Source organism: Mustela putorius, unplaced genomic scaffold (genome assembly GCF_011764305.1).
Source record: "Mustela putorius furo isolate JIRA1106 unplaced genomic scaffold, ASM1176430v1.1 tig00003853_pilon_pilon_pilon, whole genome shotgun sequence".
NCBI lineage: Eukaryota > Metazoa > Chordata > Mammalia > Carnivora > Mustelidae > Mustela > Mustela putorius.
Window position 1 is genome coordinate 12,151,140 of NW_025422005.1, and position 18,092 is coordinate 12,169,231.

General features: G+C 58.5%; 1 protein-coding gene across 11 annotated transcripts in view; it reads left to right on the plus strand.

Moving 5' to 3' along the window:
* The window catches only part of ARHGEF10L (Rho guanine nucleotide exchange factor 10 like), a 156,140-nt gene that overhangs the window by 108,719 nt on the left and 29,329 nt on the right, over positions 1-18,092 (plus strand). For all 11 annotated transcript variants that reach the window (XM_004741351.3, XM_045063843.1, XM_045063844.1 and 8 more), the window contains 4 exons: positions 6,887-7,008; positions 11,705-11,791; positions 13,349-13,569; positions 13,975-14,129. In XM_004741351.3, the coding sequence (XP_004741408.1) occupies positions 6,887-7,008; positions 11,705-11,791; positions 13,349-13,569; positions 13,975-14,129 (585 nt within the window). The remainder of the gene's footprint in view (positions 1-6,886; positions 7,009-11,704; positions 11,792-13,348; positions 13,570-13,974; positions 14,130-18,092) is intronic.

Below are 18,092 nucleotides of genomic sequence, written 5' to 3' on the forward strand. Positions count from 1 at the left end.
TAACTCTTGAAGGTAGGTTCTGCTGTGGACCCCCTTGTACAGTGGAAGGCTCTGAGACTCAGAGAGGTGCAGTGACTTGCCCGAGCTCACACAGCAGGAAGGGGCAGAGCTGTGCTCCGACCCTGGACAATCCGCCAGAGTCCACTTGGGACCGCCGTCCCTCTGCCAACCCCCACTGGGAGAGTTTCTGTCTGCAAACCGCAAGTTTGTCCAGCTGTAAGGACTTTATACTTGCCCGTTAGAGCTACTAGTTCCTGTGGTGTACCAGAATTCCCGTTTGCTGCTTCTGGCCAATAACGGGGACATTTTTTGTTTCATTGTTGTTGTTTTTTCGGTGTGATCTTATTATAGGTTTTGAGACGTTTCTGGAAAGAAGTGAGGACCTTTGACCCTGGCTTTCATCAATTAAAAAAATAATTATGGAATGAGTCTTTACTGTGATTTAGGGCGTGGGGAAAAGAGCAATGACAAAAAATGAAAGATCCCTGCTCTCAGGGAAGCTCTGATTTATGAGGGGCAGATAGGCATTACATGAGGAGCAAATCAGCAGGGAGAGGTGGGGCCATTTAGGGGACAGAGTTGGGTGACGTGCCTGTCACCGAGCCTGGGGGTCAGGACTGCTATCAGGGAGGCCCCCTGGGAAGGGACATCTAAAGCCAACGGAAATCTGGCAAAGCAGTCTAGGCTTCAGAACAGCAAGTGCAAAGGTCCTGCGGTGGCCAGAGCTGATGAATCACGGGGAGAGAAGTAGGCAGTTGGAAGGACAGGCAGGTTTTCCAGAAAGCCAGGGCGAGATGTAGGGAACTTTTTCTGAGCGTGATGGCCAGCTGTTCCTTGTAGTGGTGAGAGCTGGGCAGCATCTGGTCTGGTTTCCACTTGAGTGGATTGTTCTGCCCGCTGTGCCGAGAGGGCCTGTGGAGGCGGGAGGAAATGGGGAGGAGTTTGTGGCTTTGAAGGAGCCAGGGTCAGAGGCCCTCTTGATCTGGTGCTGACGTGGCACAAGCCTCTGCTGCATGTTTCCGGGCGGCCAAGAGAGCTGCAGAGGGAGGAGAGAGGATATTAAGCAGAGACAGCCCCAGCCCTGGCAGCCGACCGCTAGCCCCAGGGAAGGCTGATGTGGTTCCCCTGCTGACCCACGGAGCAGTTCAGTCTCGGGCACGCCAGAGCCCGATTGTACACCTGCTCTAAAGGCAGGTCGGTCTCCAGTTTGAGGCCCAGCTGCTCTGCCGAGTGGGGCTTGGCGTTGGAGGCAGTGGAGCCGAGTGGTGTGGACCTCTCCTTTCTTGGCTGCCTGTGACGCGCTCAGCTGCTTTATCTCCACGCGGGTTTCACTGCAGCAGAAGTTTTAATGGAAGGAGAGTCATTTGAAATCTTATTTGAATGCCTGGGTTCCCCTGGGGCTTGAATAATTTGTTCCTTTTATTTTGCCAGTTTTTTTTTTTTTTCTTAAACCTGCAGTGCTTGGTCGGGTGTGGTGGGGAATAATACGAGCCTTTTGGTAATAGAATATGTTAAAAACATTTATTCACAAAGGATGTGATTCCTTTCATTTTTTTTTTTTTTTTGATCTTTCTCTTCTCCCGACTACCACATATGGAGATCATAATCCACTGAACATTGAGGAAGGAGAGGGCTGGACTGGGGGTGCCTGGGATCCAGAATGGGGGGTCAGTTCTGCCCCTAGGGAGGAAAGGGCAGGGTGTCCTGGGGAATCTGGGGACCAGCTTCACATCCCAGCGGGGCCCCTCCAGTGCCGTGGGGTCAAGGGAGAGGCCTCTGGGAGGGGACTCAGACTGGAGCTCCGGGGGTCCTCTCCCCCTTACATTTGGGGATCTTAGGACCTCGTGAAATGGATCCAGGCTGTCTGGGGTCAGTTTTTGGTTCTGTCCCTCCCCAGCTCTGTGATCTTGGGCAAATGATTTAGCCTTTACTTGCCTTTCCCCAACAGAAAGTGGAGATAATGTCAGTGCCCCTCTCATGGGGCTCCTATAGGGAGATGGGCGTGGAAGCCCCCTGGGACAGCCAGCACCTGGCCTGTGGAGGAAGCTCCTAGGACGGGAGAGCCTGCATCTCACGGATGGGAAAGTGACCCATCTACGGTTGCATGTGATTCAGTGCCGAACAGGGAGGGGACATGCCACCCTCCCACCCCTCTGCCAATTAGTCTCCTATTCAGAAAGGCTCCAGGAAAGGCCCCAGAGAAGGAAGAGGCATGGCTAGGGGCTTTCAGCACTCCCTGCCTGTGTCCCCTCACCCGAAGATCTTTGAGTGCTGTGTTTGTGGCTCTTATACCCCTGGGTCACTGGAGCCTTTCCCATCACAGCTCTCCATATTCCCTCCTTCCCAGAGGACCTGGGCTGGGCAGGCTGCGGGCTGGTCCCAAGCTCACAGGGACATATCCTCGCAGGACATGGCCTGGCCCCCCTTCTGCCTCTGACTTGGCTATAAGTCCTCCCAGTGACCCCCGTCCTTCTCCTAGTGACGATCGAGGGGAGGGTCCTGAGCGCGGCCCAGGCAGCATGCTGAGCTCATTCTAGCTCTCTTCTCCACTGGCTCTCAACATGGGCACTGGGACCTGCCCAAGCCCATAGCTGGCAGTGGTGGGTCACCTACCCCAGCTGGGTGACCGCGGCCATTCGCCTGGCCTTCCCCGGGCACCAGTGTCTTTCTGTCTCCACGGGCAGATGTTTGCAATGTCTGTGGCCTTGGCCAGTGGCCTCTCCGTGGCTCTGTGTGTAAGGGGAACTTTGAGGGCAGCCTCGGATTTAGAAAGTAGAGAAGGGTGGCCCAGGAGGCCGCCCTTGACTATCAAAGCAGCGGTGGGAAAGTCGCAGCTCCAGGCATGAGCACAGGGTCTTTGGGAGGCAGGGTAGGGTCGGGGAGCAGGGCGGGGCCGGCGGCTCAGCCCAGTGGAGGGGCGGTGGCCACCCTCAAGCCCCCGGTTAGGCAGACTCCTCAACTCCAAGACAGCGATCTCCCGATGTCTTGAGAGCCTGGCATATACTACTTTCTGTCCTCCAGCACTCACAGGGACCCTTGAATGGCTGGAATAATTTCCTGCATTTTCCGGAGGGGCCAGCGGACTCGGAGAGGTTCAGTGTCTGGCTTTGTGTCACACAGGGAGGGAACTGGAGGCCGAACTGGGATCTGCTGCAGTCGGCGTCCTGCCGCCAGTGGGGATGTGCTGAGGGCATGGAGGTCGGAGGAGTGGAAGGGGCCGTGGCCTCCAGCCCTTGAGCTCCCCCCGCTGCCCCACGGGGTGCTGCTACGTTCAGTGGGTGCTGGCAAACAGAGCTGGGCGCTGAATAAGCCCCCACTTAATGTCACCTGGAAACCTCGGCTCTGCCGACGGTGCCGGCGCTTAATGTCACTTATCCCAAGCGGGCTTTCAATTTTCAACTGCAACAGCCTTCTAATTTGGTCTCAGCTGCCGTGGTTTTGTGACAGGAACAATGGCAGTGGCAGATGGGGAGCTACAACTCCATTTTCTTTTAACGCTCCGGATCGCAGGCAGGGAAGGCACCATCTGGAAGGAGAAGGTCAGATCATTAAAAAATATATATCATAATAAATTGCCAGGACTTGATAGGCTGTGGGCATGGGGGGAAGGAGAGGAGAGGGGCTCGGGCGGCGTGGTGACGGAGGGGGGTTATGTTCACAGACCAAGCTCTGGGAAGGAGCCGGAGCTCCAGGGACAGTTGCATTTGAGCTGTCTGTTGGGCTCTGCGGCGGAAGGGGCCTGATCAGGTAGGGGCCTGGGAGCAGGGCAGGCTCAAGTTCCGCCCGTCTTTGTTCACCATCCAGGGGCTTGTCTGGGAGGCAGCACAGTGGTCGCGATGTCAGCACCTACCCGGGGGAAGGGTGCTGTCCCTCGGCGGGCTCTCTGGGCTGTCGCCCGTGCTTGGTCCACTCTCTGGCTCCTGGGCCCAGCTTTTGATGTCCCCTGGCCTCCGGTTCCCCGGGTAAGAGGGGGATGCCAACTCCCACCCCTCCTGGCGGCCCTGAGGGTGAAATGAGGCCTCCCGTGGGACAGAGCTGTGTAAACTGTGAAGTGTGGTGTACATGGGCGTTCTGTTATGATGGCGCCTGTCCTGTGCTGCGGCTCTCCGTTCCGTGACGGCCTCGCCTCCTTGGTGAGCTGTCCTTTGCTGTGACTCTGCCTCCAGGACCCAGTGAGGCGGAGACCCGACGCTGGGGCTGCCTCTGTGCCCGTTGGGGAGTGAGCCCCCCGCGCAGTCGGGGGACTGCTGGCGGGGTGGGCTCCCCAGGCAGGTGGGCTGGAGCCTCTGCCGAAGCAGGCTGGTCACGTCGTAATGCCTGACATTTGTGGATGTCTTTCACTTCTCAGACAGCATCCTCTGTGCCCCCTTGTCCCAGCTCCTCCTGCCACAGCCGGCACCGGGAAGACACCTTTCTCTGGTGGCAGGGCATTGGTTAAAGCCATGTTCTTGGGGTGTGATTGACATACCTCATACAGAACTCAGGTGAAGGTGGGAGCCTGTGGGCACACATGCACGTGCATACTCACACACGCACGTACTCTCATGAACACACACTCACGCACACATGCACTCACGCACACACGCACACTTACACACTGATGCACACTCTTATGGGCACACACGCACACTCATGCACACACACCCATGCACACACTCACGCAACACTTATGTACACCCACACTCACTCTCATGGGCACACACACTCATGCACACTCAGGTATACACACAGGCACACACACACTCACGCACACTCACCCACATGCACACTCTCATGGGCACACGCACTCATGCACAAATGCACACTCATGTACACACAGAGGAAAAAATAGGCAAACCAACAAGAGTGGGAAACTGTTCAGGGCCATGACGGGCCAACAGGGGCTGAGACAGAAAGTGGTGGAGGGGAGGGGTGGGTGGTGGTCAGCTGAGGTCACTCCCAGAAGGTAGACAAGTAACCTGAGCCTCGGGGAGGATTGGAGCCGGCCCTGGGACAGAGAGGGCAGCACTCTAGAGGGAGGGAGCATCCCAGACTTGTAAGTGGCTGAGGAAAGCCTAGTGCAGTGGCCTGGGACTGAGAGATGAGGCCAGGAGGGCAGGATCAGCCTCACTGTTCTGGAAAAGTCTAGATTTGATTCCAAGAGGATAAGACTCACTGGACGTGGGAATGGTGACATCCGGCGGAAGTTGTGGGCTGGCTCTGGCTGTCGTGGGGAGGACTGACGGTAGGGAGCAGTGGTTGGCGCAGGACCCCAGTCTGGAGGCCCTGTGGCTGGTGAGCCCCCTCGGGCAGAGCTGACCCTTGCTCGGCTGGGCCAGGGTGGGCCCAGGTCCCTGCTTCCTCCTGGCCACTGAGTAGACACGTGGGGGTGGGAGGTCTGCGTCACGACTGTTCCGTGGCAGACCGCTCCTCCCATCCCTGAAGCTCCAGGTGCCCTGCGGCTTGATGTCATTGTGTTGAGTGGCTCCTCTCGCCCGGGGCGCCCCGTCCCATCCTCTGGCTCTCCCTCTCCAGGGTGGAGCTACCTTCTGGTTGTCCCGAGTCAGTCATGCACCTCAATGGGGGTGGGGGTGGGGTGCTGGTTGCCGAGAGACAGCACAGGAGTCCAGCAGACCCAGGTCCCCATCTGTACTCTGCCACCAGCCGCGCACATGACCTAGTCAATTACTTCATCCCCGAGTGTCGGCCTCATTGTCCATAAAGGGAAAAATCACGCTTCTCACTGAGCTGGTTATTGTGAGAACGAGAAGCCGGGAACACGTCTGTGGCCCCTCCCGGGCTGATGGCATTCCTTACAGGCGGCCCCCCAAGGGAGCGCGGAGAAGGATAGGCTCTTGAGCAGGGAGAATTCTCCGGGAGGGATGGTGGGATGGTAGTTACCTGCTCAGTCACGCCCTCTCTTCATTTACCCTTTCAACTTGTCCCTGCTGAGCACTCACTGTGTGCAGGTAGTGGGCCGGGCACCAGGGAGACCGCGGCAAACCAGACAGCCCAGGTCTTGCTGGCCCGAGCTTATGTTCTAGAGATGTGTGCAGAGAGACCATGAACAAGGAAATAGACAAAGTGATTCTAGATTGTGGTGCAGGCTGTGCAGGGAATAAGAGGTGATCTTTAGACTGGTTTCTGAGAGAGGGGGCCATCATAGCCAGGGTGGTCAGGGAGGACTTCTTGGAGGTGGTGGCATGTGAGGGAGCCCTGACCCACGCGAAGGAGACGTTGCAGAGTGTGGTTTACAGATGCTCTCGAACACAGCGGTGTCCAGACCTAAGTCCGCAGTCCGGGCCCTTGTGCTCACAGGCCCCCAAGGGCCTCAGTGTCCAACTAGACTGGGAATGTGGAGGCCAAGGACCGCCTGGGTCTCAGGGTGGGTCTTAAAGGAAGCAGGAGAGTGTCATACTCTTGACCATCGTCATCAGAGTCAAGTGTAGAGCGGCAAGGATGTGTCACCTTGTCTTCTGGCTTAGTTTTGGCCTCGAGAAGCCCCTCTAGATCTCTAGGTCAAGGAAGCAGGGCCTGGTCTGTGCTCAGCATCACAACATTTTGAAACCCTTTCTCATCGACTATTTCACTGGATCCCCACAACGACTTCAAGACAAAGGCATTTTTATGCCCCTGTCTCATGGGTGATGAAATCGAGGCTTAGAGTTGGGGGGATTTGCACAAGGCTGCTCTGCGAGAGGGTGGGCGAGCCAGGACTCAACTCTTAGGTTTCCCAACTCGCTGCCATGCACGGGATGCACGGCCATGACCATGGAGCAGGGCCGGGTTTCATCTGGGCTGGGCAGGCATGGAGCTGGGGACGGTCCCTGGGCTCGCAGGGCTGCTCACTGCCCGCTTGGTCCGCGGACTCTGACCGGCTTCCCCCTCCTCCTTGCTCTTGCTGTAGGGGAGGAAAACCAGCCAGGCTGGCTGTGTCCGGATGAGGACAAGAAGAGCAAAGGCCCGTTCTGGTGCCCCATCCTGGCCTGCTGCATCCCCGCCTTCTCTTCGCGGGGCCTCAGTCTGCAGGTGAGTGGAATGGATCTTGCTGGTGACTCGTGGGACAACTGGGACTTCTGGCCTGTACCCCCGGCAGGAGGGGGCCGGGGTGTGGTCCCAGCTTCTCCACCTCTTACGGATGGAGTCGCCCAAGATGCTTTGATGCGGTAGGAGTCCGCTTCCCCACCAAAACTATGCGGATAGATGCCCTCTGTGGGTCAAGGGAATGGAAAAATCCTGTGATTTTGAGCTGAGAGATAGCAATGATCTCATCCGCGGATGGCGTGACTCCAGCTCAGAAGAGAGGCCGCAACACGCCTGAGGTGCTCCGCCAGACCACGGGTTGGCCCCTGGCTGATGCTGCCAGGCCAGGTGGGAGCCGACGCTGGCCCCGTGGCCGCCCTCCCTCTGTCTGTCAAGTACCTACCACGTTTCCCCAGCGCTTTGCCACCACTGTCTTATTTTGATATTTATAAGAACCCCATGAATAGATGTTTCTAGATCTGTTTCCCAGGTTAGAAACCAAGGCTCAGACAGGTGACATGATTTTCTAAAAACACAACCTGTAGTGAGGGGTCCGGGAATTGGCACCTTGCTTAGTCCGATTCCAGCACCCACGTGCCCCACCACTGGCATACTCCCCCCGCTGTCACCTGTCCCCGATGTCCTGGCTGCGCTCACCCCTCCCTCTGGAGTCCTTACTGCCATCCTCTTCCCTAGGAGAGGAACTCATGTGAGCTCTGGGGAGGGGGAAGCACAGGCTTGGGACTTAGATACATAAGCCCTAAGAGACGAGCTGATTGAGCTGTAGCTTGGGGCTCTGAACAGCAACAAGTGCATGCCCTTGAGGCGTCCGTTCAGCTATTAGTTCATTCACTTGTCTGTTCTGCACATAATTTTGAGCACCTACTACATACCAGGTCCTGTGCCGGACATGGGGTGTGTAGTGGGGACCCGCCCTCCTGTCGCTTTCAGTCTGGACAGAGATAGCCGTACCTGGGGGGGGGGGGACACAGGAGGGCGATGTGTGTTACGTCAGCTGGGACAGATAGAGGGGTGGGGCCTCATGGTCACGGGCTGAGAGGGCCTCTTGGCAGGGGTGGCAGACGTGAGTGGCGAGAAGGCCCCGATCCCCCGCAGGCCCCGGGGGGTGAGTATCCCAGATAGACTGAGGGGCACAGAGCAGGGGCAGCCTGGGACGTTGCAGCTGGGAGGACAGGCTGAAGCTCAGGACAGACGGACAGGTCCTGTGTGGACGCACCGGGCCACGCCAGCTTCCCGGGCTGGTCGCGGTGGGGTTTCATTCTCAGGGCCATGACACACCCAAGGGTGGCTCCACGCGGGGGACCAGCACCCTGTGATGTACATTTTGGAAAGATCATCCAGTCCTTCAGGCTGTGGTGTGGGCGAGTGAACCGTGGCCCCTGAGGGGACAAGACTGGTAACCGAGAGAGCCACACAGTCCTTAATGCGGGGGTCCCGCCGAGCCTTGGCAGGACTCGGCTGCGGGTAGAGTCAGGGCCCGGCGGGGGCGAGGCACGTGGGACAGTCACCTAATCCCAGTCATCACAATGAGTGGAATGCAATACTTCCAAAATCAAATCAGCAAATTGTGGCCTTGGTTTGGCTGCTGTTTTGGGGGGTAAGTAACGGGCTGGGGTGGGGGTGGGGCAGGGCCGTGCAGGGTCTGTTTCTGTGTGTATTTAACATCTCACTAATTGCTCATCATGGATTTTTTTGCATGGATTTTTATTGCCAAAAATTGTGTTATAATATTCCTTTGGATGCTGGGGTGTTTTGGCCCCACTCTCTCCCTCTCATCCTGGTCCTAGAGAAGGGGACAGGGGCAGGGGACATGGGGATGCATTTGGGGAGCGTACTGGGGTGGGGTTGGCCACGTGGATGGCAGGAAGGACGGACCCGGCTCCTGAGTGTGTGCACCTGGAGAAGGTGTCAGGGGTGGTGGAATGTTCCCTGTGCCACAGCCTGATTTAGGGGGTGCAGTCAGATTCCCAGCATGGCTCGGTGGCCAGTGGCCCGGGGGGCAACAACAGCAATGGGGTAGCGAGCCCTTTCCAGAGGCATCCGTGCCAGGCTCCGCTCAAGGCGCTTCATCTTCAGTAACTCGGGTCCTCCCCGCTGCCCGCAGACCCTCAGAGGTAGGGTCTGCCGGCACTCCCTGGGGAAGGAGGGGCTTCTGGACTCGTTTCTGGCAGGGGAGGCCAGATGCTGTTCATCCCTGTAGGGCTCAGGGAAGCCGGACTTTGTTGGCCTTCAGACCTCATTGATTGATTAATAGGGAGGAGTTTCGTGTGCTCCTTCCCAGCACAGGGTGGAGGTTCCCAGGGGCCTCGAGGCCAGGATGGGTTGGGGACTACTCAGGTAGAGTCTGTGGGGTGGGGATTTTTCAGGGGCCACCCCGTCTGTGGCTTACCTGGCCCTAGGTAAGCCTCTCCTATGGAGAAGGCTGACCCCAGGGTGACATCTGTCACCCCCGATGGCCTTAGTCCTCGGGAGAATACGGGACTCAGGCCATGGCCTGACAGGCAGCTCCTGGGTGGTGAGGTCACAGACAAGCCGCTGCCTCAGGGCCTCCCTGAAAGCCACCCACCCACCTGGGAAGCCGTCTTCTGCCTCATCCCTGGGGACACACGTCTGCGAAGTCCCTCATGTAGGAGGGGGAGGGCTCAGTGCAAACCTGTCCCCCTGAGCTGCGGTCCAGCCTGGGAGCCTGTCTGGGGACTGGAGCTTGGGGAAAGGGTGCTGAGATGCTCCACGATGAGCACCTCGGGGGCCGGGGGCTGCAGCCCAGACCTGCTGAGGGTCTGCTCCAGGCTCATTAGCCAGAGCTGCTCGCTCTCTGTGGGGTTCCCTGCCCACTGGCTCTGCCCCAGCCCGCCCCTCCTGGCCTGGTGCTGCAGGTGAGACAGGGTGGCGCACGTAGAACGCCAGCATGTCCCACAGGACGTGCCCGGCCCCATGCCAAGTGCCGTATATCTGCCTCTCCAGTCCCCACCACCATCCCGGTGAGGCTTCAGGTTCTCCGTGACCATGAGGAACTGGCTGCGGGGGTCCCCGGCTGGTAGCAGCTGAGCTGGGACCGGAGCCCCGGCTGGCTCGCCCACAGCCTGTCTCCGTCCTCCAGCTCGAGCCACTCTCCTCTGCGCTACCCAGGGCACCTTGATTTGGGAGAGTCAGCTTCCTGACCCCGGTGGGACTCCTGGGGCCAAGGAGCCATTGGAGCTTTTGCCATCAGTTTGGCCCAGGGCTCTGTGGACAAGGCTGACATCCGGGCCCCCTGGGGTTGCCATGGAAACGTTGGACTCAGGGTTGCAGTTTCCCCTTCCGGTCCGTGGGAGGACTGGAGCAGTGGCCTGGCAGGAGGGACTGGGCAGCCTCCGCTGCGTGTGGCCCACCATGAAGTGAGATGCCGAGGAGCGGGGGTCTGAGGGTGCGTGGGGAGGTGGGGGGGAGGGCGAGGGGAGCCTCCTGCTCGGGCGCCTGCACCTGTGCTCCCAGCTGCACACAACTGGGTGCCGGGAGCGCTGAGGCCTGCACGAGGGCAGCCAGGCCTCTGGGGAGAATTCAACTCGAGTGGGAAGGGCGCTGGGCCGGGAGTGGGACTTGGAATTCTAGACCCGACTCTGCTGCCAACTTGCTGTGTGACCTTGAGTTAGTCGTGTCCCCTCCCCCATGCCCACACATCAGAATTTGCCAATTCTGGATGAGGTGGATGAGGTGACCTCCCTGGGCTTCCTCATCTTCAACCATTAGACACTTGGTTAGGACCTCCTGCCTCGGCTAGGGCCCGCGGGGGCCTGCAGCACCAGCAGACGGCAGCACCTGCCCAGCAGAGAGGGGGAGGGGCTGGGGGAGTGGGGTGGCTGAGGTCCTCCCTGGGGCGCCTCCAGCTCTCGCTGTGGGCCTCCTTTGCCTTCCTACTGGCCAGGGGTTCCAGCAGGGTTTGAGACACACCTCGAACCACCTCCATGCACTGCTGTCCTGGCCAGAGAGACCAGCTGGTGGGGTTCAGCTCAGGGAACAGGCCCCAGAGAGCCATCTGGCCTGTGGTTTGGGGCAGCAGGTGCAGGAGGAGTGAGCAGCTAGTGGCTCTTGATGACAGCCGGTCAAAGATGGAGACCCTGGCCCCGAAGGTGGCCTTGCCAGCCCCTCGGCCTTCCGGTGCTGGTGGGCTTGTCTGCGGAATTGGTTCTGTTGTTGAGGGGGGCGGAACCAGATGTCCAGCACCCCTTCCTTCCTCCGCTGTGCTTTTCTGGAGGAATGCAGGGAGATCTAGGAGGGTGCAGGCCAGGCCCTGTCGTCCTCTTCCCGTGGCTTAGGGCATTCATGTGTCCACCATGAGCCTCATTTCTTCATCTGTAAAATAAAGCGGGGTGGGTGTTAGTGGTTTTCATCAAATCTTATCCAGATGTTGCTTAGTTTGGGAAAAATCGGTAGCGGGCCCAGAGTATCATTTAGGTGCCTCCTTGCCAGAAGGTTCTAGGAGAGCACTGGTCAAATGTGAGTACGTAGGCGTTGCCTGGAGATCCTGTGAAACCTGTCACTTTCCGGTCTCCGAGGATTCTCATTCGGGACCTGCATGGGGCGCCCAAATGTGCAGGTTTGACAACCCCCACAGGTGGTTTGGACAGACGTCCTGCTGCCAAACATTGGCATCTCTGACACCTTGATGCTTAGCCCCCGTGTGCCTTCTGTGTCTCCGCAGCTTGGGGCCCTGGTCCACAGTCCTGTCAGCTGTCCCCTGCTGGGCTTCTCAGCGGTCAGCACGTCCCTTCCACAGGGCTACCTCTGGGTAAGTCACTCCTGAGCCCAGCCAGGGATTGTGGCCTCAGGACAGAGGCAGGGAGGGCAGCAGTGGGAAGGCGATGCTGGAAAATGCTGCCTGCTGGCCCCGTCACGTGCACCTTCACCCAGAAGGTCTTCCTGGGAACCTCCGTGCCAGGCTCTGTGCTCAGAGTTGGCAGAGGTGGGTTTACCCAAGGCAGCAGAAGACAGGGGACAAGAAGGGAGCATGACTCTTGCAAATGGTCATGTGCCATGAAGGAAATGAAGGAAGCTGTGCAGAGTACCTGGGTGGCAGGGGCTTCACCCTGGGGGTCAGGAGCAGGGCTGGTATTGCCCAATTCTGAGAGCGATCCCAGCCGCCTTCTCTCCCCCTGGGATTCCTGGCAGAGCCTCTTTTCATTCAAATAGACCCCCCATTGCTCTTTGTGGGGCAGACTGTGCTTTCCCAGGGACTTCCGGAGGGTCCCTCCTCCCCATCCCTCCGGCCACCTCCTTTCAGCTCCTGCTTATTCCTGTCTCCAGGCCCTCAGGCAGGAAAATTCTGGCTCACGCTTTAGAGTCCATCCCAAATATTCTCTCCGAGGGAGATTTGTTCCTCATTGTTTCCCCAGTATCTAGCATGTGGTATATCCATCCATCGATCAATCAGATGATTGATTGATCCATCTATCCATCAATTATCCATATAATCATCCGTCCATCCATCCGTCCACCCATTCATCCGTCCATCCATCCATATAATCATCTACTACCCATCTGTCCATCCACTTATCCATAATAATCATCCATCGGTCCATCCGTCCATCCATCCATCCATCCATCTGTCCATCCGTCCATATTATCATCCATCCTTCAGTCCATCCACTTATCCATTATAATCATCCATCTGTCCACCCACCCATCCATCCGTCCATCCATCCATATAATCATCTACTACCCATCTGTCCATCCACTAATCCATAATAATCATCCATTGGCCTGTCCATCCATCCATCCATCTGTCCATCCATCTGTATAATCATCCATTCATCCATTCACTTGCCCATAGAATCACCCATCCATCCATCCGTTCACTTTCATCTCCTCATCCGTCCATCTGTCCATGCATCTACCCACTCTTCTCCCCCTTCCTTCCATCCATCCATTTATCCGTCTGCTCATCTGTTCAGCGAGTGTATATTAAGTGCTTGCCACTGGCTAAGCGTAGCGGTGGAATGGTGAACCAGACAGAGGAGGACATTGTAAAGGGGCAGACGTATGTTCACTATTTGTTGGTTGAAATTCACTCTAAAGTTGGAGAAATAGAGAGCTGACGGGTATCTGGTCTACCCTGGCTCCTTGCCGGAGTTCCTTTGGGTCCTGAATCTAATCTGTTGCCATGGCAGCTGGGGAAGAGTGACCTTCAGGGACAGCGTGATGTGTGGGGGCAGGAGAGGGGACACTCTTCCCGATGCCTAACCTCAGTATGTTAGAAATTTGGGACAGGTCACTGGGAAGGCAGGCTCCGAGCTCTGTCCCTGCCCTGGTGGCTGTGCCTGATGGCCCGTCTGGGTCTCCACTGCAGGTCGGGGGCGGGCAGGAAGGTGCAGGGGGCCAGGTTGAGATCTTCTCCTTGAACCGGCCCTCGCCCCGCACGGTCAAGTCCTTCCCGCTGGCGGCCCCTGTGCTCTGCATGGAGTACATTCCCGAGCCAGAAGAAGGGGAGAATGGAGACGAGAGCCGCATGGCCCCTGACCCCTCGACCACAGTGCATCCGACCATCTGTCTCGGGCTCCAGGATGGCAGGTGAGGGGCCTGGGGCAGAGGAGCACGTCACTGCTTCATTTCTTTCTGTGGCCGTGAGGCCAGCATCATTGCTCCATTCTGGGGGAGAAACTGAGGGGCAGCAGCCTGGGGGGTCAGCTAGAAGACGGCGTGTCTGGGTTCCCACTTGGGTCTGTGTGGTCCCGAGGACAGTCCTCTTAGCACCTCTGTCTGCCCCCTCTCCAGCCACCCACCGGCTCCTCCCTAGGGCAGGGGTGGGGAGGGCGCCATCCGTAAGACCCTGGGAAAGCCCAGCCTCCTGAAGGCAGAAGAGCAGCCTCTTGGGAGGGGAGGGAGGCCTCTCCGAGGGCCTGTAGGGCAGTGGGGGCGGGGTCTCCATGAGTCACTCAGGTCTCCTACAATGCCCCCCCTGCCCCCCTCCTACAGCATCCTGGTTTACGGCAGTGTGGACACGGGTACCCAGTGCCTGGCGACCTGCAGGAGCCCCAGTCTGCAGCCTGTGCTCTGCCTGTGCCACAGCCCCTTCCACCTGTTTGCAGGTCTGCAGGATGGGACCCTCGCCGCCTACCCTCGGACCAGCGGTGAGGACACTGGGGGTGGTGGGGGCAACCCTGGGCACTGACTAGGAGCCTCGTCCTGTACCAGCATGGTGGTGGGAGGCAGGCTGAGGAGGCAGCTCGGAAACAAATCAGGGAATCTGGGGGTACTTGGAGATCCCTGATCCCCACTGGGGTCCCTGAGCGAACGGGGTGCTCACTGCCATGCAGGCAGCTCCCCCCTTTGCCCTGTTGGCAGGAGGTGGCTGTCTCCAGTGGTTAGCAAATTGCTTTGCGCCTGGGTCTTCTCATCTGTAAAATGGGCATGGAGTCAGTACCAAGGCTCACGGGTCCGGGTCCCAGTGGGTTCAACAACTCGGCGAAGGCACAGCCTTGGGCCTGGCAGAGTGAGTGCTTACTGACGTTAAGCATTTGCACCTGTGATGTTACTGAGCCACCGGCCACGGCATGGGTCCAAGGGTGATGTCTGGAAGGCAAGGCTGGCAGTGTTCAGTGTTCGGTGTTCAGCTGCTGAGTCCCGGGAACATTCAGAGCTTAATGTGTGCATGTTCTCTGAGTTCTCACCACCGCCTTCGAGAATAGCCTCCAGCTGCGACCCTGGGCGGGGACACGGCCTGTGAAAAGCATGAAGAGGGCCGCAGTCCCTGTCCCGTCCGCCAGCTCAGCTCCTATGGTTCCAAGATATGTGCTGGGGGGAGGGCAGACGCCCCCATTGTGCCCAGAGAGGGCTGAGGAGTCTGAAGCTCCCCAGCCCACAGGCACCATGTCCCTCCGATCCCTCCCCTGCCTCTCCTGTCCTCCCTCCTCCTTTCTCCCCTTCCCTCCCCCTCTCCTCTCCCCTCCTTCTCTTCCTCTCTCCCCCTTCTCTCCCTACCCCCCTCCCCTCTCCCTACCCCCCTCCTTCAAGCCTCTAATTGCTGCGTCATCACTGCCTGTTGCAGGGTTATAAACGGATATTTGTACTGAGCTATTTTTTTGCCACTTGGCACTGTGTTGGTATTTTTAATTAGCTTTTGATAAGGCATTTATAGTTTTTAATTAAAGGGGGAAGAGGGAGGGAAAAAAATCCCTCTCACCGACAGACACTGCATGTGTGTCAGTGTGAATACGGGCTCCAGGTTTTGGAGGTTTGGATGTGGGTTCCAAAGGGACCCCCCCTTCCCTGGCCCCCCTGAATCCTGTGAGCCCGCCTTCTGCTCTGGCCTCCTGGTCCCCACTTTGGGCTGCCGTGCGCCCTTTGCCCCTCGGTTCCTGACTTGTTGCTTTGGGCTCAGGGGTGCGGGGGTAAGACGGTGTCTCCGATGTCTCCGATGGCTGCGGCCACCATAACAAAATGTCACCCACTGAGTTTATTTATGTATTTTTAAAATTTCATTTATTTATTTGTAGAGGGGGAGAGCACTCGAGCATTAGCAGGGAGAGCAGCCGCAGGCAGAGGGAGAAGCAGGCTCCCCACTGAGCAGGAAGCTTGACACAGGGCTGGATCCCAGGATCCTGGGATGGTGACCTGAGCCGTGGGTGGGCAGACTGAGTGAGCCACCCTGTTGCCCCCACCAACTGAGTTTAAATAACATGAATGTATTGGGGAAAACTGGGGGAAAGCAAGGCCCAGCAAGGGACGCCTATTGGAGCTTTGTCCTCTAATGGGGGACATCTGTCCCTTGTCCTTTTTGATATAAAAATATCACTGTTATTAAATTTTACCAGTTTATCATTCTGTCCTGGAGTCAGGACTTCCTGGGGGATGTCTGAGATGCCAGCAGGGGGAGGAGCAGTCACCAGCATGTGACCCTCAGGGGTGTCAGACCCTAGCCCCTTCCCTCCGCCGCCATGACCATTCTCTGTGCCGGAGAAGTATAGGGAGACAGTACAAGGGCTCTGGTGGTCAAAACTTCTGTGCCCCCGGGGCAGAGCCCCCACCTCCCTGTTTTCAGGTGTGGTCGCAGCATCCCCAGCTGCTTCCTCACTGGGAGAGGTCACCCTCCGCCTGCCTCCTGCCAGAGTGACTCTGGTTCTGGCCAAGCACATGGAGTACTTACCTCTGGCCACTGGGAGGCGCCAAAGCCTTGTGTTTTGTGGTTCTGGTATCGGGGTTGGGGGGGTCAGTGTCCCCCCAGTGGAGGCCTGGCCACCTTGTGGTCACTTACCGTCCTGGCTCCAGGGCCCTTCAGGAACTCTGGGAAGCTGAGAGGGCAGCAGGGGTTGGGAAGGAGGCTGGGGCCACTCAGCACGGTTCACATCCTGCTCGGCCTGTCACCCCTTGGGTGGCTCTGCAGCTTTGTTCTCCAGGAGTCCGTTGTCACACCCGTCAGGTGGCCTCCGCACCTGCCCGCGCAGACCACTGTGCTGTGGCCAATGACACCAAACAGGAACTCACGGGCGCTGGGTACTTTCTGGCCCTGCCACCGGGGCTGGTTGTTTAAACTCTGCGTCTGTTTTCTCAGCGTAACACAGGGATAAGAATAGAATCTTCCACGTAGACTTGCCAGGAGTTAGGGAAATAATTCACGGAAAGAGTGCCTGGCGCGTGCCAGCATTCAGCGGCGCCAGCGACAGCCGCTGGTGGCCCTTGCCATGGGCCGACCCTGTGTTCAGCATTCCCCACGCGGCCCCCGGCCCCACAGCCCCGGCCGCGGGCAGGCACAGTCATGCCCCTCGGACAGGTGAGGCTCTGAGAGGTGAAGCCACCGGCCCAGGGTCTGGCAGATGTTTGGGGGCCGCAGCCAGGATTCCGGCCCAGTCTGCTTGACAGGTGCTCATGTTCACGGGCCGGGAAGACCCTATGCCCAGGCTCCTAGCTGAGCGGGGAGTCGGCCCGTTTTAAGTAGGACGGAAGGGCAAGGGGAGAACCTGTTTCACAGGTGGGGAAGGCAGACGGAGAGGGAAAGCCCAGGGCAGGGGAGTGGTAGGAGGTGTGGTCTCTCTTCCCAGGGCTCCTCCCAAGACCACCCCTCCCCCCCCCAGCAGTGGCTTTCGCCACTCTGTTCCCCGCTGTGCCCCCAGCACCTGGCCCACGGGGACAGTCTGTGCTAGGGTTCCTTCGGACTCCTTCCAGGGGCTGGTGGGGAGCATGTGGGATTGCTGGGCACTGAGAAACCAGCCCCAGGCTCTGTCCTCCTCCCAGGCCCCAGCCACTGCTGCCTGTGTCCAGAGTATGGGCCCCCGGTCCCTTACCCGGCACACGGGCAGGACAGGGCAGCCGCTGGGGCTCTGTGTGGCATTCGGTGTGACCTCGGAGAAACAGCAGCCTCTGTGGGCACTGCTCACGTGCCAGGGAACATTCTTGGCACATTCTTGGGTGGACTGAGCCTCCTGGGGTGGGGAGGAGAGAATTTTGTTCCGAGCCAGGCCAGGTCTCTTGGTGTGCTCTGTTTTCGGGGGCAGTAGACTGGGCCTCTGAGACTTCTTTTTCTGCCCCTGGAGGTGGCAGCCTCTCTGGCAGAGGAAGGGCATTAGAGATCTTGGCAAAGGGGACAGAGTGCCCCAGAGGTGGCAAGATTTCTGAGTTGGCAAGAGTCAGCCAGAAACATCTAGTAAAAATCCTCAGAGACAGTCTGGGTGGTTTCTTCCCATTTTACAGATGGGGAGACTGAGGCCTTCAGAGCAGGGAGACGCATGCTCCAAGTCCCAGTTGAGTTTCTAGGAGAACCCAGGCCAGCTCAGGGCACTTCCCACCTTGGCCGGCCACGCGGATGCCGCGTCTTCTGGGAAGCCTCTCCGGATTGCCCCCACCTCCACCCCGACAGAGGGTACTGCCTGTCTCAGCACTCCTCGCGGCCCCTGTGCTCGCCTGCTCATCTGTGCTTGGCAGCTTGGGTGGGGACTGCTGACCAGCCCCGTGGTCTTTCCGGCCAAAAGGGTTTTCTTGGAGGGCAGGGTCTGTGTCAGACTCCTTCCTGTCCGCCCCGTGCCCACACCCGGCCTGGCCTGGGTTGGTGCTCACTTAGTGTGTGGGATGAACGAAGGAACAGGATGGCAGGGGGCGGG